The 19,379-nt window shown below is 42.3% G+C and overlaps 2 protein-coding genes across 3 annotated transcripts; both read right to left on the bottom strand.

Moving 5' to 3' along the window:
* Nucleotides 1–223: 223 nt before the first annotated feature.
* Nucleotides 224–12,626, bottom strand: LOC109634689 (coiled-coil domain-containing protein 149-like). Of its 2 annotated transcripts, XM_069518504.1 has the most exons (13): nt 12,467–12,626; nt 10,918–11,079; nt 10,237–10,275; nt 9,531–9,638; nt 9,291–9,407; nt 8,550–8,722; nt 7,940–8,012; nt 7,655–7,739; nt 6,809–6,953; nt 6,036–6,112; nt 5,686–5,718; nt 2,701–2,793; nt 224–1,434 (listed from the first exon to the last, which is right to left on the bottom strand). In XM_069518504.1, the coding sequence occupies exons 1-13, from the start codon at nt 12,527–12,529 to the stop codon at nt 893–895; spliced, it is 1,710 nt and encodes a 569-aa protein (XP_069374605.1). In that variant the 5' UTR covers nt 12,530–12,626; the 3' UTR covers nt 224–892. The 2 variants fall into 2 exon arrangements, with proteins under 2 accessions (XP_069374605.1, XP_019950934.2); XM_020095375.2 differs by lacking the exon at nt 5,686–5,718 and having other exon boundaries at nt 12,467–12,625.
* A 2,783-nt stretch (nt 12,627–15,409) lies between these two features.
* Nucleotides 15,410–19,379, bottom strand: lgi2a (leucine-rich repeat LGI family, member 2a). Its single transcript, XM_020095400.2, has 8 exons — nt 19,057–19,379; nt 18,762–18,833; nt 18,098–18,169; nt 17,406–17,477; nt 17,099–17,170; nt 16,807–16,976; nt 16,452–16,616; nt 15,410–16,366 (listed from the first exon to the last, which is right to left on the bottom strand). The coding sequence occupies exons 1-8, from the start codon at nt 19,236–19,238 to the stop codon at nt 15,549–15,551; spliced, it is 1,623 nt and encodes a 540-aa protein (XP_019950959.1). The 5' UTR covers nt 19,239–19,379; the 3' UTR covers nt 15,410–15,548.

Raw genomic sequence — 19,379 nt, 5'->3', positions numbered from 1 at the left:
CTTGAGTCACAGTTGTGTACTCAGGCACGACAAACCCCTCAGGACTCTACGGAGAGGAGGAGGGAAAGGAAGACATGCTGAGGCATTCATAGAGTTGAGCTGCTAGATAGCTTCAATTAACCTGGATATTATTTCACATTATTGATTATATGCAAGTGGATGTTAATTTGTACACTAGGAATAGAATCAGGTTAAATATCAGAAAAATACCAACCATCAATACTGCAGATTTATACATTTTTAATTAAATAAATATCAGTCAATATTCCCACATACTGTATAAGGCACATGTAGTCTCATCTGAATATTAACTTCTAAATGAGGGGAAAATACAGTATGATTTGCCCATACAGATGAATTGACATCAGTAGAATCTCTTAAATTCACATTATTAATTCACACATATCTACAAGACATTCATGACAAGTTTGGTTGAGATAATTTGGAATGCCCCCATGAGAGCAACGATGGAACGGAAAGTTGATTTGCATCCCCTAGGAAGAGGAGGAAAGCAAACAATTGGGATTATCTAATCACAGGGGGGGAGAAGGAAGGAATATGGAGACAGAGTCGAGGCTGCCATGTTTGTTATTTTCCGAGCCCCACTCTTCCTGTAGGGCATGAAGTTTGCAACTCCATTGATTTCAAGATTGTCTGTTCCTGCGCAGTAACAAGCCTGTCTGGATACGACTGCACCTCCGGCTCTGTTGACGCAGGCTGAGAAGTGAAAGTGTTTTCTCTGTGTTTTATTGACTTCCAAAAAAAGAGCTGTCAGGTGGAACAGGGAACTGGTGAGCAGGGGCAGCGCTGTGAGAATGCGACAAGGGATGATTAACGCAATCATCGATCACGTGGACTTGAATTTAAATCAACGTCTCAGGTGTTTCTAGGTTCATACCAAGTTGTCTCTGTGACTGGTGTCACCCTGCGCAGCCCAACAGTGAATGTCCCACTCCACTGTACTTGACACCTCTGTGTCCTGGTCCTCTGGAGCTGATATGGAGGCCTTTACATGTTCAGGGATATTATTAGACTCCTGAGTTTCATGGCACTGATGAGCCACGTCTGAGTTATCGACAGAGGCTTGTTTAATAGGAAGGCATGGAAGGTCTGATCCAGTGGGCGGCACATCCAGCGCCAAGGCCGCCTCTTCTCCCTCCTCCACCGTGGACTCTAGTTCTTCATCTTCAATCCCTTCTACCTCGTGCCCCGCCTCTTCCACCGGACTGCGCCCCTCTTTCCCGTCTTCCATGAGCCCTGCCCTCTCTCCCCCTCCTCTCCTGTCGATCCCATTCCTTTCCACCCCTGCTAGTTGCTCCAGACTGTTGAGCAGTGCAGGTGTGTCTTCCCCGCTGACGCCATCTGTGCCAAGGTCGCCACCAGCGGTGTGGCATTCCCACAATGATTCATCCGAACTTCTGTTGCCTGACACAGCTAAGGGAAGTAAGATGAGACAACGGTCATCTTAATTGCTCATTTGATCTGTGGTCATCAGAAAACAAGCACTTCTGCCCTATGCTGCACAGCAATGTGTGCAAAACAACACCAACAAATGATACCACAATTATGGCCGGCACTATTATAGCTCCAGTGCATAAAGGAGGAGATTGGGTGTAGTTTATCGCTCAATTTATTGGCGTTTATGGACAATATATCAGCTGCACCGTAACTCTCACTCCGAAAGGACACACAGCCTCGAAAAATGGAAGCAACAGAGCTACGGGGGCCTGACAGAGAGAATTGACTTCAGAAACATCAGAAAATACTGGACAATGCACCTCACAGTATCTGACATCTTCAAACCCCAAACGTATTTATCATACAAGAATATTTAATTGAGAGAGGAAACACTAAATTACATTTAAGAAGCTGGAACCAGCAAATATTACAAATTTGTTGTTAATAAATTATAAAATTGGTTGTTAAAACAATGAACTGACTATGAAATGATTGGGATTATTTTCTATTTTTGCCTTGTAACAGTTGACAGAGAAGAGTGAAATTAAAATTTAGAGAAGGAGTCCATTGCAAAGACTATTTATGAACTCGTATTACTCCGTTGCTCTTTTCTTTTTTGTGTATGTATCTGCTGGTTGATTCTCAGGTCAAAGACTGTCTGTCCCTTTATCATTCATGTCTTATTTTTTTTAAGAAAATTTATTTGTGACTGAATGAAAAAGAAAATCAAGAAAAACTTTCCTGTTTTGGATCCATGCCACTGTGTCAATGTAGAATAGCAATAGCAACAGCTTAGTTCTGCTTCTTTCTGCCAAAATATGCTCTCACTTTGGGGATTACTGACCCATATTTGTCCATGTGGAGGCAAAAAGGTTAAAGACTACACATAGAGTGCCCCAGCACACACACACACACACAAACACACACATGCAAAAACATGCAGGAAGAAAGCAACATGACTTGAACTAGCATCCATATTTATGGCCCCCCAACCCCTTTCAAAGAGAAGATGGCAGAAGTTTCTGAATGTCAGCGGGCGAGAATTTGCTTCACATTTCCAAAATGCCATGGCATTTGGGCAGCTTGCACCAATGAGAAGCCGAGTGGGGTGGAGGAGGGAATGCAAAGGACTTGGGTTAAACATGGAAAGAAGCGAGGAGTGTTTAGCACATCGTGGCTAATTGCAGCGAGTGCTCTTATCAACGGGTGGAGGAGCCTGCACACACACAATTACTCGCTCACCTTTGGGCGGCTGCACGATTGGCTGAGGTGTGACAAGTGTCGGATGAAGCTCTGGTTGAAGGTTGTCGTCCAGCATGATGCTGTGTCGTGTCCCTGTGAGACCACAACACACAGTCACTGTTACTGTCGCTTTGCAAAGGACAACAAAAGGACAAAGTGACATGAAAAGTTGTCAAAGATTTCGGCAAGTTAGGAATGGATGGATGCAGCATACAAAACATACAAGCATGTATGCACTGCAGTGCTTTTACAGAGAAGCGGCTTCAGTTCCTTGTCATCTGTCTTCATTAGTGATGGCTGCATGCCTCTTAGGCTGACACCATATGCTAATCACAAGAGCCTGTGTCTTATAAACGAGACATCACAAATACACACATACACACGCAGTAACTACATGCTTATAAGTGTGCCCATCAGCCTTTGTCTCAGAGATTCTCCGTGAATAGACAAGAAACCAGGCCCATTCAAGTGTGGGGACACAAAAACAAACAGAAGAATGAGAAAATGGATGACTGGGTGTCGCGATGCGTGAGAATCATGAATGGTGTATGGAAACCATATTGTTATGAATGCAGTCCATACTGTTATGGATGCTGGGGGGGGGGGGGCGTCTAACTGCATCTAAAAATAGTTTCTTTGCTTCTTTAACAAAGAGGATGTTTTCAGTCATCTCAAGAAAGAACTGCTGCACATATTGTTTATTATAAAACCTACGCAGCCTTGATCCATAGCTTTATATTGCACATTTAGAAAAAAGCTTTGCACATGTATTATTTTTTCTACTTTTATCGTACATAGGATTTCTATTTTTTATTCTTAATACATTATCCCCTTGTGCTGCTTCTTTCTTGTGCCTGTGTGTCGTTTGTGGATTTCCTCAGCAGAGGATCAATAAAGGTACCTCTTATCTTATCTTATTATTTCAAAGGTTTGTTTTTTTAGGAGCATGGCCCAGGGGATGACAATGTTAGTCCGCCACTTTGGTCCAGAGTGAAATATCTCAACAACGATTTGATGGATTGCCATGAAACTTTTTTGTCCAGACATTCATGGTTCTCAGAGGGTGTATCCTAATGTTTCCTCTTGCATCACCATGGCCAATAATTGTGATTTCTCAACAATTATTGGACGGATTGGGATGAAATTCGTTACAAGCCTCCCTGCCCTGCTCAAACAAAAGTTCCACTTTTTCCAGAAGTGTGGTTTATGACCAGATGCCTGATACAAACTATTCTATCCCACTGACATGTCTGTGATTTCATGATATATTTCCACCTAACTCCAACCTTGTTCATAACTGTATTTATTTTCTGAAGAAAAGAACACATCCTTTTGCTCCAGCCGACTAAAGAGAAAAGAGTCAGCAGTTCTCTAGAAGCAAGCATCTACTCCATTAAGCTGAGGTAGCTGGTCTGTGGTTTTGAGAGGGGGGCTTTGTGAGGACTGACTTTCAAAGCCAATAATAAGGTGGTGTCTGTCAGATATCAGGAGCTAGGCCTCAACTGAGCACAGTGGAGCGTCTCCTGGAGGCTCTCCTCAACGCTCTCTCTCACACACAGCATGCTATAAATTTGTACGCACCCATCCTGCATATATAACAGCGCTTTCTGTTCGACATGGCACCCTAACGTACCAGATCATAAACACAACAAACATGGAGACAAAAAGATGAAACTGGGGGAAAAAAGTCTGTCACTGCTCAAAAACAGAGCGTCACCAGTGCATTCTTTATCCACCCATCTTTTCAATGGCTGATGTACTCAGGCAGCCCTTTCACTTGCTGTGTTACATTTCGTCTTGCAATCATTCAACACTGGGGGAGGGGCAGATTCAGGAGTGGATCTATCAATCACAACTTTATCTGACTCACTGCATCAATGTGATTGTTACTGTTTTTCGCTCCCTCTCATCCGGAGACAATGTAGTCACCCTCTCTTGTTCTCCGGGCCTCAGGTATAGGCGGCCGAGCCGCTCCATCCTATCCTGTTTGCCTTTAATATCCATCAGCCCTTCATATCACATCAAGGCCACAGACGCACACATCTCTCTCTACATCTCCGTCTCCCTAACTGTGGTGGACAGCGTGGTCGTCAGGCACTCTGGGCCCTCGCCTACAAATTCGCTAATAACGGCACATTCCCCTAAATGTGTTTGTAATGTGGGCAATCATTTTCAGTAATGGATGCTTGTCAGCTTTATGGCAGTGAGAATGACGGTCTCATGACAGGGCACCTCCATCCAGCCGCAGCCCCACCACCTCTCAGGGCTGGCTCATACGCGACACAACACCTCCCTCCAGTGGGGATAAGAGGGAGCTGTGTTCGAGGCAGACCATAGTTGAGAGGTAAACTGTTCAATGTTCATCTTTTACTTTGATTTGAGCTGTGTCTATATTTTGTACACTGGTAGAGATAAATGCGCTTTTTGATACTATTTTGGTCTCAAATGATATTTTCCTCCTCGAATTTAAGGTGCATCTTCTCCGCTGTCTCACCTACATGAATCGTCACATCCTCATATCCAAGAAACATTATAATCATTTGACTAACATGCCACGAAGAATAAGAATATTTTATGTTAATCAAATCTTCTCTCTTCTCTGGCTACTCTGCAAATGTCAGTCCTTTAGTCTTTTTGTTACACGATTTAAAATTCTGATTCTGGCCATTAATAAACTACAAGCATTTTAAAATTGATCAGACCTCTCCTGCCCTTTAAACATTCCAAGGCCCAAACTTTTTTCTCCCTGGGGTAAAATTTAAGACAGATCCACTAGACCGAAAAAAGGATCAGTGTGAGATTTTCAGGTAGCCTGGCTTAGTCAATGCTATCACGAGTGGACACATGAGCGGGTGGTCAATGGAGTCGACACACTGCAAACGGTGGGCATGAGGTGACACACTTTCTGGGCGTCAGCCCAGATTTGTCCTGGCATGACACAGTGGAGGGCATGGATGGGCTAAGTGGGGCAGAAGGAATACATACTCCCAATTCCCAAAGATACACGGTAGGTCAAGCCTGAGACGCAGTGAGAGAGGAGAGAAAGGCACGTTGTTATGAGCATAAAACCTCATTAATGGAAGTAGATGTAAAACACATTTAAATCGCTGTGCTATGTAGAACAATCAGAGAAAAGATCCCATAGTTGAGTTCTATATTCACTAAGGCATAAGAGATAAAATCAGGGATTCAAGAGCAACATGTTATTAATTATTAAGTGAGTTAGCTGCACGCACACAGATGTTATGTTTGCTAATGGCGTAGTACGATTACAGACTCCTTATATACAGATATTGAAACTGATGTATTACCCATTATTCTGAATTGAGACCCACCTGGAAGGCTCCACAGTCCTGAAACCTCCAAGGTCTTCAGCTTCTTTTCCAGGTCTGCAACTCTGTTCCCAAGGATCCTGCAGAACAATGCAGAAAAGGTCAGGTTACTTGGGAGGGAGGAACAGTGTGTGCCTGTATCGCACCAGGTAGTGTTTGTCTTGGAGGCGGAGGAGGACTCTTAGATCAGGAAGTCAAACATCGTAAGACTGTGAGGTTGTTTAAAAGTTTTATTGTATTGTATTTGGCAAAGGAGCAGGAATGAGGGGTTCCTCCAATGTTATTCTAATGGGCCATCGCAGTGGCAAAGACTCTAAATAAAGATGGACGACACCTTTCATTCTACAAAAAAGAAGCTAAAATTCCCCAGATGTTGGTGCCATCATTTCCCAAAACTGACATAATTTGGAGCCAACTTGCGGAGCTGCGGTATCGAGGTCGCTGGTCAGTCTCAGCTGCCAATCATGACGTTCACCCCATTTATATACTGTAGTATCGAATAACTAGTTTCAACTAAACTTACTGGAAAAATGAACACTTGAACAATCATCAGTGTGATAAGAAGTACCTAAAATAACAGACACTATCTTTAAAAAAAAAGTTATTTAATGAACTTTGACTATTTAGTTATGTCCTTGCGCCGTCCACTAAAATGGAGCAGGCAAAGTTTATGACCTGTACTGCTGCCAGCCACCAGGGGGGCCATCAAAATGATTTGGTTTCACTTTTGGGAGCCGTCATGTCATCTGTCTTTACAAACAGTCTGTGCTCAGTACCTGTTTGTGTGCCTCTGGTGCTGGATGACCAGATTCTTCTCATGGATGGTCTCCAACAGAGCTGTGGCCAGGGACTTGAGGTCGGAGATGGACTGAGGTGTGGCTGGCAGGCTGCAGCCGTGCTCTTCCAGGAGCATCTCCTGGACTGAGGAGAGATAAGCAAGAGTGGAGGTGAAAAATTAAGTTGAAGTAGAGAAAACAATGAGAGGTAGAAAGGGAGTAGGAGGAGAAAGGGATACAAATGAAGGAGAACAGTTTTTTTCATTGGAAAGCAGATGTGTGCAAAGAAAAACCTATCATACTGAGAGTACGAACCAACAGCCTGACATAATAATGATGCACTGATAAAACTTTCAAAAGACATTAAAAAAATAGATAAAAGTGAGAATGGGGTAATATCGCAAGAGACAGGGAGAACAGCATGACAAGAGCAAGACAGAGATAGAAAGTTAGAAACAGCTGTCAACTAGGTGACACTCTCCTAACTTTAACCCCAGAGCCCACTGTGCTGCTTCTGCCTGCAACTGTCAGTCATCATGGCAGACTCATTTCCCTGCCAGTGGCGCTCTCTACCTCTCAGAATACAATTAGTAACCCAGCTGGTGTCCGGTTGGCTCGAAGGATCGGCAAAAAAAAAAAAGGATTAATTAAATAATGGAATGATTTACGGCTAGAAAAATAGGAAGGATCGGCTGCAGAGTTTATCTGATCAAAAATTGACTGACGTGCTCGGAAACGGAGGTGATGGAAAACATTTCACTCAGTTGCCAGATCAGCTGTGCCAGCATCTATCTATGTCTGAGTTTAAAGAGAATTCAAAGTGAGCCGAACAGTTTGTGTTTTCACCTTGTTTGGCTGAGAGAACTCCAGTGAGGGGACTGCTGTTTGATTTCCCATATGTGCTGGAGTTCTTCCTCCTCTCAAGAGCAGTCTGTGGGGAGGGGAAGACAAAAGAATAAAGCGGGCCCTGTCACGTTTGATGAACGCTTTAAATCAAAGTCTCCTCTTTTACTTTTAGTGCACAAGCATAAGAATACAAATTTTGTGAAATCACATGATTTCTGTCAGGATTTCTAAGCCTAAAAAACAGCATCACCTAAACATTTTTAAAAAACGACGTGCCATCTGTACCTTGTACTTCATGATGTTTGATTTTAGTAGATTCACCTCCTCTTGCAGTTGGCTGAAACGTTCATGCAAATACCTGCAGCAACAGTGATTCAATTTACATGTAATGATTATTGATGGGGTGTTGACTACATGCAGACAGAGATACTAATCGATGTTCATTAAACATAGGAAATTGCTGAAATAAGATCAGTTGCACAGTGTTACTGGTCTCAAAAATGATTACACGACTAATACTAACTAGAAAGGCATGCAGTAGAGCGCATTCCTCCACCAAGGCCCAACAGTCCACACAATGTCCGATTGTTTTCATCAAGATCCCTGTATTATCATGAGAAATCAATGAAAATGTTTTAAAAGATGTTAAAGACGTGGAAAATGTATTCCTTATCTGGAGCTTCCCAAAAATGTAACGGTATGGTTTTCTAATAAATTGATTGGTGAGCGTGAATAAAATATCAAGACGTTCAAATCAAAAATTGAGAGAATTAAAGAAAGCAGCTGTAAAATCTGTTATATATAAGCTGGATATGTGGAGAACTACAGGAGCATAACTGACTTATGACAGTGGCCCCATCTTCTCGACATCTCGATACCTCCTTGTCCCACTCACTTGTTCTCCATACAGAGGGCGTCCACATCAATGATGCGTTCCTCGTGGTTGCCCAAGATGTGGTTGAGCTCCACATTGACTCGATCGGCCTTCTCCCTGAACACACTGCGCTCCGCCTTCACGTCCTGCAGCTCATCGGTCAGGGCCTTCATGTGGTGCTCCATCTCTTCCATCTAAAAAATGGAGTGTGGGAGAAAAGTGCTTGTGAGAGAAGCCACTGAGAGGTTTTTAGGGACGTGGGGAAAATTCAAAGCTTTGTGTACTTGAGTAGAGTTTCCTGAACTGTATTTTGAACAATTGAAGCTGCTCTAGTCTGAAATCTATGATGGATTTCTCTCAGTATGATCAAGAACCCAAAACTCACCCTCTCCATCTTGCTTCTTTTATTCTAGTTGGAAAGCTGACAACATTACACAAGTTTTGTGTATATAAAAAGTCTGGAAGGTTAACTTTAAAACCATCCTGGAGTTGTATATGTACGCAAACCAGTGCAATTTCATTCTATACAGGTTTTCCAGACTTTCTTGTACCAGATTCAAAGAAATTCCCTCAAGTGCCTGAGAAGTTGCGTTCATAAAACCAAAAAACTCTTTCGTAAGGTTACAGTGACCTTTGTCCTTTGACTATCAAATTCTCAGTTAATCCTTGAGTACAGGCGAATGTTTGTATCCAATTTGAAAGGATTTTTTTCTAAGTTTTAGATGATATTTTCTTTGAGAAAAATTTGAAAAGTGTATGAACCTGTAGCCCAGCTCTCTCTAGCTGCAGAACCAGATCCTCACGTTCATGAGCAGGAAAGTGACGCGCCCCCACCTCCTCATCCCCCAGCCTCTGTCGAGTAATCGTCATCCTCAGGAGCTGTAGGAGAAACATGCTTAATTTACTGCTTCTTTCAACATCTACACTATGAGAGGACCCAGGTCAAATGAATGGTATTTAAAATGCACATGTTTGTTTGTGCGGTGCTCCTGGTCACCTCACCTTGTTATCCCCCTGGGCCTCGGTGAGCCTCTGAGTCAGCTCCTTCACCTCCTCCCCAAGCTGCTTCGCTCGTTCCCTTGAGTCTCTCAGCAGCTGAGCCAGGTTCACCTGGGAGGACAAGTTAAGCATGGACGCACAGAGAGGAACAGACACATGGTCAAAAGACAGCTGGTGACAGGGCTACTGATCCATCGTAGAGAGAGTGGAGATACAATAAATCCCTACTGAGTGAGACTACATCTTCTTTCTTCTGCAGCTCAGAGGAATAACACCAAGAGGAATAACGGCTAACGTTCAAGAACAGCTGTGAAACAAGAATAGGTTTTGCATCATTGAAAACAATGTGAGCCTATACTACTAAACAGATAAAGATAAAAGATCAAGCCAAAAAAACAAGCTCAATTATTATTTCTTGGGGATTTCTGATTTCTCACTTTGAATGAATTTAAAATACAGTGCTTTATTAAACAAATTTGTAGATTGAATGGCACATGGTCGAGCACATGTCGAGTCATGCTTGTTTGAGTTTGAGTTTTTATGACAACTGAAGGCTACCACAGGTTCTCTTTCATGTTTGGAAGGAGAGAGTGGGGTAAGGGATATTAAGCTCCAATGTGCAACTTCACCAATAGATGATTCTCAATTCTACACTCTGGTATCAACAGCATTAGTGCAAGTGAGAAAGTTCAAGAAATCATCAACTTACTTGATTGCGTTTCTCTGGCGGCAAAGAGGGATCACCATCCTGAAAGATCAAAAGAGTGTGAGAGAACACGGGCCACATTTGTAAAGGATTCTCTCGAGGTGTTGTTAAAATCACAAGTTCAAAATGCGCTACCGAGACCTTTGACCAATAAAATCTTATCAGTTTATTTGAGTCAAAGTTTTGAAACTGGAGTGGGACAAATTCCCTCAAGGCATTTCAGAGATGTGTTCACAAGATGACTAAAAGTGCTGTTTAAATCACTCTGGCATTAACCTTTGACATCCACATTCTAACAAGTTCTTCTTTGGGTCTTTAAAAAGAATCCCTGGATGTGTTCTTCAGATATTGTGTTCACAAGGCAGAACATTTGTTTGAAGAGGTCACAGCGACCTTCATCTAACTTAACATATGTACTAAAATGTAAGAAATTACTTCATGGTGTTCTAGAAATATCTTTTTTACGAAAAAGGGAAGCATGGAAGCCAGAGAACATAATTGCCTCTCGTCACTAGCTGTCGCTGCCGTCGAGGCATAAATACAGTAATTACATCATTCTCAATCATCAAATACAAACAGTAAATGTTTCTTTATGCATATGTTGAGTTAAGTTTCATCATAGTCCATGAAGAAGCAGTGTAGTGGAGACATTTAAGTGCACGTGAAGAAATGAGACCCACTCACAATGAGTTCCCTGTACTTCTTCTTGAGTCCCTGGTGACGCTCCCTCAGCTGGTTGGCCATCAGCTTGTACTGGTCTCTTTCCTGCTGACAGGTATCCAGCTCTTTAGACAGAATGAGCAGGGCCTCTTTCTTACTCTCCAGCTTACGCTTACACACCAGGAACTACCACAAATGCAAGGACAGAACACAGAGCAGTGGAATTAGTTAAATTATAATGGACAAAGTTAATCACAGGTCATCTCACTTGATTTCTGATGTAAGTCTCTATGTAACATTCATCAATCATGACTGTATCATTCAGCTTTCTGTTGGCTTTAGAATTACCTGCAGGGATAGAAACAGCCAGATTACCTGACTGTAAAAATGAAACAACCCAGACCAGTTCCCCAGAGGTGGAAGAACACACAAACGGCAGCCACGTGTTTAAAGTGTAGATAAGAGTCAGCAGAGGGAACAGAGTAAACCTTGATAGCTGTCGAACCAGCTCATAACCAAATCAAACAGGAGCCGCTGTCACAGAGGAGAGTATACTGTAGTAGAGTGTGTAGTAAAGGTTGTAGAGTGGTTTGTGGCTCCTACCTTTACCAAGAAGGTTATATTTTCACCCTTCTCTGCTTGTTGGTTGGTTGGATGGTTGATTGATTTGTTAATTAGCAGGATCACACAAAAACTACTGAATGGATTTATATGAAAGTTGGTGGAAGGATAAATAAATAAATTAGTTGCATAAATCAGATATTCCAAGATGGATGCTTTCTTGGCCTATATCCCATCCTTCACATATCATGGAAATCCATTCAGCAGGTTTTTTGTAGTCCTGAAACTCTAGACTCTGCGCTGCCTTCTAGTGGATGTATTGCTTAACAACCACAATACGCAACTTCACCGCTAGATTCCCATAAATCCTTCACACTTAAACTTTAAAGGGCTAATTCACCGGAAATTCAAATTCACTCATTATCTACTCACCACTCTTTTTAACATTTACTTTGAATGTATTGGATTTGGCTGCAACACTTTTTACCCCTGAGACTCCAAAAGTGTTTTGTGCACTCAACCACTTCACCCACCCCCTCAATCGGTAAAGTGGTGAGAAGAACATGAGTGCATTTTCATTTTTTGGTGAACTATCTACCTCTAATCGCTCAGAAATGGAGCCCAACAGAATTCCATCCCCACGTGTGGCTGCAGATGGCGCTGTTGTTCTGACACAGTGTTGCTTTAACTAAACACCATTCGTTTCAAATGGTGACAGTTAGATCTAATTCAGCGGGTTTAAATGAAATTAAACAAGGACATGAGCTCCCGCAGGTGGGAAACATCTGGTGCACCCTGGGAGGAGGATGCCATCGGCCTGACAGAATAGCAACGTTAGCTTAACCCCCGTCAAAAAGCGGCCTCTGTAGCTAAGAGCACAAAACATCTGCCTGCGTCGTTCGGCAGCTTCACGCCTGTAACACGCAGAGGTGTGTTCCATGGAGCAAGGGAGCCTCTGGAAGAGGCAGCCCGCCTCTGCAGCGCCTGTCCGCGGCCCTCGCCCCTCACTCACCTCGCTGACCAGCCCCTGCCAGTCGCTCTCACTCCTCCGGGAAGACGGCATAGTCCCAGACATGACACCCGACAGCCACAGCTCCGAGCCCCGTCTCTCTTCCTCTGTCCGAGCCGCCTCCGTTTGTTTACCCTGTGACGTCACTCTCCTGTCAAGCCCACGTGTCACGAGCCGAGGAAAATACGCTTCCGGTACAACATAAAACCAAATAGTTGTCGAATAAAACCAACAAATTCCAGCGTGATTCCAAAGTCACTTTTTAATATGAAACACTGTTTGGCCCATATCATTAGTTAATACAGCTCTGGAGCACTTCTGGCAATAATAAAAACGTGACTTCCAGAATAAAAGCACAGAGCGAACATGTCCTAGCTGTGAGGAAATATTAAAGGAGAATGAACCAAGAATATTAATAAAATAAATAATGTTGCCGCAGATCTAGATAAAGGGTGGATCCATTTACTTTTTTCCCCCTTTCTATAACATTGTGTCTTTTGGATATTTTCACAAACTTCCCAGGGAATATGAAAAAAATCTGGTATAGTGAGGGGACTGAGGTATGCACACAAAATTATGTGGTAACTAAAATAAAAAGAGATGGGAAGATTTTTTTGGAATAATTATTTCTTGTAATAATTCATATAACAGTGGCAACAAACCAATATATGTGCAGACTTATAGTCAACAACTAAGTGCAATGTTTGAGTTTAAGTTTAAGTTTTTTTAAGTTTTACTCCTTTGTAAACTTGCCTTAAAAATGGAGTTGTGGTGCTCAGGGAAGGGATTGAAAATTTGTTGTTAAAAATCTCAATATCACAGTATTGAGTTTATTCAATGTCTTTAATTTACTAGTTCTTCTTGAGGTTTCGCATGAAGCAGAGTAATCCCAGTATGTTTTCATGGTATGGTTTCTTCTCGGCATCCATCCCCTGCACCTAGTCGTGTGAAAACTAAAGTGGCAAAGAATTAATATGAATTCTTTTACAAGGTGACAAAGTGAATTTGTTAAAAACAAAGTGGTGGGGTTTCAAAAGACACATTTTTAAGTGTGGTAGCGTGGTATCATTAATACTACTGGTAGTGGACATTTAGGCCAAAAACATGGTGTAAATAATGCTGTTTTGAGTTTAATTTAAATGTCTGGGCTTCCGGACACTTGGATGACACCACATGATCAGTACGGAGGCATTTTATGTTTATTTCTGTTGTTTTATGACAAATTGATCACCATTTACTTCAATTGTAGTGGAATGGGCTCCAACGCTGTTTAGCTCTGAGACTCCACAAGGGTTTTGTGGATTCAAACACTTCACCTACCCCTCCATCATAGTGGTGAGAAGATAATGAATGAATTTTCAGTGAACTATCCCTTTAAGCTTTTGTGTAATCTTAATTGTGAGTCCAGCTAATGCTCGGATTGACATTAAAATGTCTTAAATGGTATAAAAAGAGAATTTAAGTTAATTTGACGATAACAAGTTTTATTCCCTCTGGTTTATTTTACTGATTTTCAACGATGATGATGCTGCAGCTGTCCAAGTACTCAACATCTTTGTGGTCAGCAAAGCCAAGGATAGCTTGTATCGATATTGTTTCATCATCCTAATGATCAATACGCGATAGAACACACCTCACAATCATATATTTACACATTTATTTTCATACACAACTGATTAAACTTCCAGTATATTTGGAGAATAACATTCAATATGCGTAAAACTAAATCATAGAAAAGAATCTGCATGTTGTAAAGCCTGCATATTCCTTCATGTTTTTTTTTAAATTGCAATACCATTCACTTAGTAAGTAGAAGTACTTCTGATTTTGTTAGGTTCATCTCAAAAGAATTTGGCAAACACCCTTTTTTGAAAGTCATGCTCTTGCAAGCTGCGATAACATTTCATTTTGTTTTCTTTAAAGTAAGTGCAAAGATCTGTCGGTATTTCTCGGTGACAAACAGGTAGTGGCATTGCTGTCCTTGTTTTATGTACATTTCATTGCTTGTGAGTCAACATTTTAAAGAACAGAAAGAGGGACAGAAAAAGTCTCTCAACTCAAATGGATATATTTACATGAATGTAGTTTTCTTTTTGATTTTATGACAGATATTTGTTCTCAGATGAATGTAATTTATTTGAGGCCACTGACTTCAGCTATGAGGGGCGTTTTCTTAGTGGTAGCCTAAAACAAAGGCTACAAAGTTAGTAGTCCAACAACTGGTGCTATTTTTACAAATTTCTTAGGAGGTGGAATTTCCCTGACATCACCTAAACACAGCTTCTGTCTGCTTTGCCACTTTAAATAACTCTGAGCTAAAATTGTATCTAACTGGGGATGTTCTATTCCTATACATATGTCTAAGAAGGCATTAAACTATATCCAGTCCTGAATAGTTCACCCCCAAACCACTTCTTTTTCTTACTGTATGCAATATTGTCCCTAGCACAGACAGTAACATTTTCCACTAAACTACTCTCTAAAAACTGTGATCTCAGCTAGGACAATTAAAGGTTTGTGCTTTCATTACATTCCCTGTGTGAAAAAAAGCAAAGGGGTGTGATACTTTATCACGGCCAGCGGGAGGCACTGTGGGTCCATGAAACCCAGAAGGCAACATCCTGTACAGTACCACCGGGACATGAGGTAGGTGGCAACCAAACCTGTTGCATCCTCAAATGTCCAAAATAGAAATAAACCAAAATTTGTAATATGATATTTCTCTGAGGTTCTGGTTCTTTCTTTATCGGTATAAAACCATTGACAAAGGAGATAGTAAACAGAAAGCTATACATCCAAATGGATCAATTTTCTACACTCAGGAATGTCAGCTGGATTTTCAGGGGGAGCTGCTATTTACATTTACCAACCCCTTGTTTTCTCTTAAAAACTCATATCTCTGTAAGTCTGAGAGACCATGAGGACAGGCCATTGAGAAATAGTAGTGACACCTTAAGGAACTCACTTAAGGAGCAGGTTCCAAACACTACTTGACCCAACTCAGAAAACCCTCTTGTCCCTCCACAAATATATCTTTTTCTTGGAAGACATTCGATTGCGGGAGGGGCAACAAGGCACAGCCCCTTCACAAGCTCAAGTCAATGATGATGTGCTCAAAGATCTGTGTGTTTCCCTTAAAGCTAGAGGCAAAGATGAAGTCCCTGCGGTCAGTGGGAACCACAGTGAAGGAGCGCGGTGCCTGGATGTACACCTCCTTGAAGCGGTCAAAGAGTTTCTTGTCATCATCCCACAAGTACATCTGTGAGAAGGTGTAGTCACTTCCCAGGGCCAGGTAGACGCGTTCTTTGAAAGAGAACGGCTGCATAATCATGGAGCCTCGTGAGGGCAAGGCCTGGATCTCTGCAAACTGTTTGGCACCCCAGTGTAGAACTTTTGAGTCTCCAATGTAGCGTGTCATAGCCAGGTAGAGTTCTCCCTTGATCCGAAAGTGCTTCACAGCCACTACATCCTCCATGTTGGGGATCTCACCCTGCAGGACAAACTTCTGGTTGCTCCGGCTCCACTGGTAGATCACAGGCACTTGTGAGCGGCTTGCCAAGATAAGGTGAGCCTTCCCATCCAAATCCAAGTACTCTGCATCTGTGTCGCGGTACCACTCATGCAGCGACTGGTATGAATAAAAGCCCTTATTGTTCCATTTATAGAGTGTAGACAGGCCTGCTTTGGAGCTGTCAGCGATCACAAAGAACCAGTCAGAGCCGATCTGGAAGGCCTCAATGTCGTTGGGCTTAGAGATTTTGGACACCTCAATGTCCTGGAACTTGCTGAACCTGCTTTGGTCCTCATCAAACCTGTAGATGTGGGAACCTCCAAAGAGCTGAGCCACGATGACAAACACCTGGTCTTGGATGACAACCGCTTTGCAACCCACAATGGACTGACCTGAAAGGCAGGATAAGGAAACAAATAAGCTGATGGCATGAGCGTAAAAGTCCACCAGAGTACTGTCATTGTCTTTTTTTAATACCTGTGATATTATCATAAGTCCTAAAATTCATCTCTATGTGGTCCCATTGGAAAATCATGCAGCTCTCAGTGCTTGGAGCAGCAATAGTCACGTAGACATCATCCTTATAACTGAATGTGTCAACAGACAGAGATTCGGACATCACAGATTGATGGAGGACAAAATCTGCAACAAAGAAAAGAAGATCACTGAATTAATATGTCCACAAATAAACAAATTCTTAAAATGGTCCACTTTAAAAGGATAAACACAACAATCAACACCTCTGTCTTTTCTGTAGACTGCCTACTGTTTTCTTTGTCAGACTGGGGTAAGATGGTTGATACTGATGCCAGCTGGCTCCAGTGTTTCTCACCTGTTGAGATGCACTCGTTGTGCAGGCTGGCCATGTCATTGAGGCGCTTGTCCTTCATGTCCTCCGGTCCAGCACACACAACATCTGACACCGTGGCGTTGGTGTTCTTCAGCCATGTCATCAGCCACTTGACACGGCAGTCACACTCAAAGGCATTGCCCCGCAGGTCCCTGTAGAAGGGGAGAACCGAACGTCATTGCATTGAAACAGCGTGGCCAAGCATATACATTGTTCACAGGATAGATTTGTACGACGACAGTGGACATTATTCGAGGCTATGTGACATACTTACAGCTCTATTAGTGATTCCAGGTCAATGAAGAGGTCCCTGGGCAAGGATTTTATGTTATTGTTTGCCAAAGACCTAGAAAGAGCATCAATAAATCAATAATAAAATCAATAATTCAAAGATATACAACTTGAGACAATGAAAATTACTTTTCAAGAAAATGGGTGAAGACAAGGTTTCAAGGTAATATTTGAATCTATATAATTCACGTAAACATTCTGAATATCTCCATAAACGTTCAACATTGTTATCAGTGTACTATAAACAGATACATATTACACTTAATTAATTGAGATTGGTTGAAACATACAAGTGAGTCAAGTCCCTGAGTCCTCTGAAGGCATATTTGGATGCAGTCTCTATCTTATTACTCTCGATGAACCTGTGGAAGATTGTCAGAAGAAGATAAATTTATAAATTGTGTACAGCTGATAATGCAAATCAAGCGTTTTTGTTCAAGTACATTCATCCCCAGTTTCTGTCAAAAGGGCTCCTCTCTCCATTCAAGTGGCATTCAAGTCCCACAAAGAATCAATTTGGGTTTAGTTCTAGACAGTAACAATGACTGCTGCAACAGTTGTGCAGATACTGACGCCTTCATTTGCTGTAAAGCAACACTGGAAGTATGTGGATTTGTTGACAAGCAGTGAAACTTGTTAATAGAAATATTTTTGTCAGGATGTGCACATACACTCTAGTGATGAAAACATGATATATGTTTTTAAAGAAAAGAAAAACTGTAAAATACCACTTACATCAGTGTAATAAACCACAATGACTGCATTAGTTTCTGTCTGTAATTATGTAATCTGTTTTTGAGAAATTGGTTGTTGACTAATGACTGGGTAGGACACTAAGTTCCACTAGAGGGCGTGCCATCAACACTTTCTCATTCACTCTGAAAAAGCAACATCCAGCCACATAACCCCATCATATCCATAACAACACTCCCAGATGGTTTTGTTGTGTTATATCAAAGCCTGCAACAAGAGAAGAACTCACAGGTACTCCAGATGTGATAGGCCCAAGAACGCATCATCCCTTATAGTTGTTAGAGAGTTGGAATTCAAAAGCCTGCAGTGAAAAATTAAACACACATATTATGGGTGGTATCATGCTTCATGTCAGAGGGAAAAACATTGTGACTACACAACACAACTAAGGTTTTCTGACCTTCTTCAAACACACACAGTCAACAAGATGTAAATCACCATGTGTGCCATCAGTTTGGTTAAGTGCTCTACATCTGCCACGCCTTTGTTTATGCTGACATCACAGCCATCTCTGGTGGATCCACAGAGCAGATTGATGGCCTCTGCTTAAGTAGACTACAATATGGCCTGGGACTGCACTGATGGCTCCAGACTTGACTTCCATTATTCATCTGCAGGTGTCCAACGGCAGCTCCCCGCTAATAGCTTTAACAGCAGTAAACTCACTGTGCATGCATCTACAGAAAGTCAGCCACAGGACACACAAGACTTAATTGACTCATGCTATGTTAATAATGGGGTTTGTCATATGCAATGCAGCTTTCCACAGTCAGACTCCATGCACCACTGTTCCACTGGGCAGTCTGATGCATTTAAAAAAATTCTGAAATCTGCATCTGCACAGGAGCCCTATGGCTTCAAGTTCAGGGGGGACAAATGGAAGGTGTTCTTACAGCAGCTGGAGAGACGGCATGTGAGCAAACATAGCTTCTCTGACCTCGGAGAAAGTCCCATTCACGATGCTCCTGAGGAGGGGGAGGTGGGGGTGGGGGATAAGCAGAAAGGACGAACATGAGGAAAGGAGATGATGAAAAGTAAAGAACTGAGGCGCAGGAGGGAGTAAGGACTGCATTGCCTCCCAGATTGTGCAAAATCAGGGATAACTGGAATAAAACTCCACATTTGAATATCTCATACGTGCATGTATGATTTAGGGAAAACAGATCATATGGTGGGGAGGCTACTCACAGAGAATTGATCTCGTTGGGGGAGATCCTCGGGACATAGGAGGACCCGACGCACATGATCGACTCCTTGGAGCAGCTGCATGTTGAAGGGCATCGGAAAGCCTTCTTGAAAAGAGCCGGCTGACACAGGGAGCACAGCGACACGGCGAGCAAAGCCCACATCTTGACAGCTGGCAGCATCATCTTGCCTGGCGGGCTCGCATGTGTGGAGGCAGCAGAAGATGATGATGATGATGGTAGTGGTACAGTGGCACCGCGCGTTTCCACCCTGCACCATGAAAATGCTGCACTGGCTCCCTGACATCAGCAAATCAGCTGCAGCTC

This window comes from Paralichthys olivaceus, chromosome 22 (genome assembly GCF_024713975.1).
Source record: "Paralichthys olivaceus isolate ysfri-2021 chromosome 22, ASM2471397v2, whole genome shotgun sequence".
NCBI classification, from domain to species: domain Eukaryota; kingdom Metazoa; phylum Chordata; class Actinopteri; order Pleuronectiformes; family Paralichthyidae; genus Paralichthys; species Paralichthys olivaceus.
This window is presented reverse-complemented; position numbering and strand designations above follow the sequence as displayed.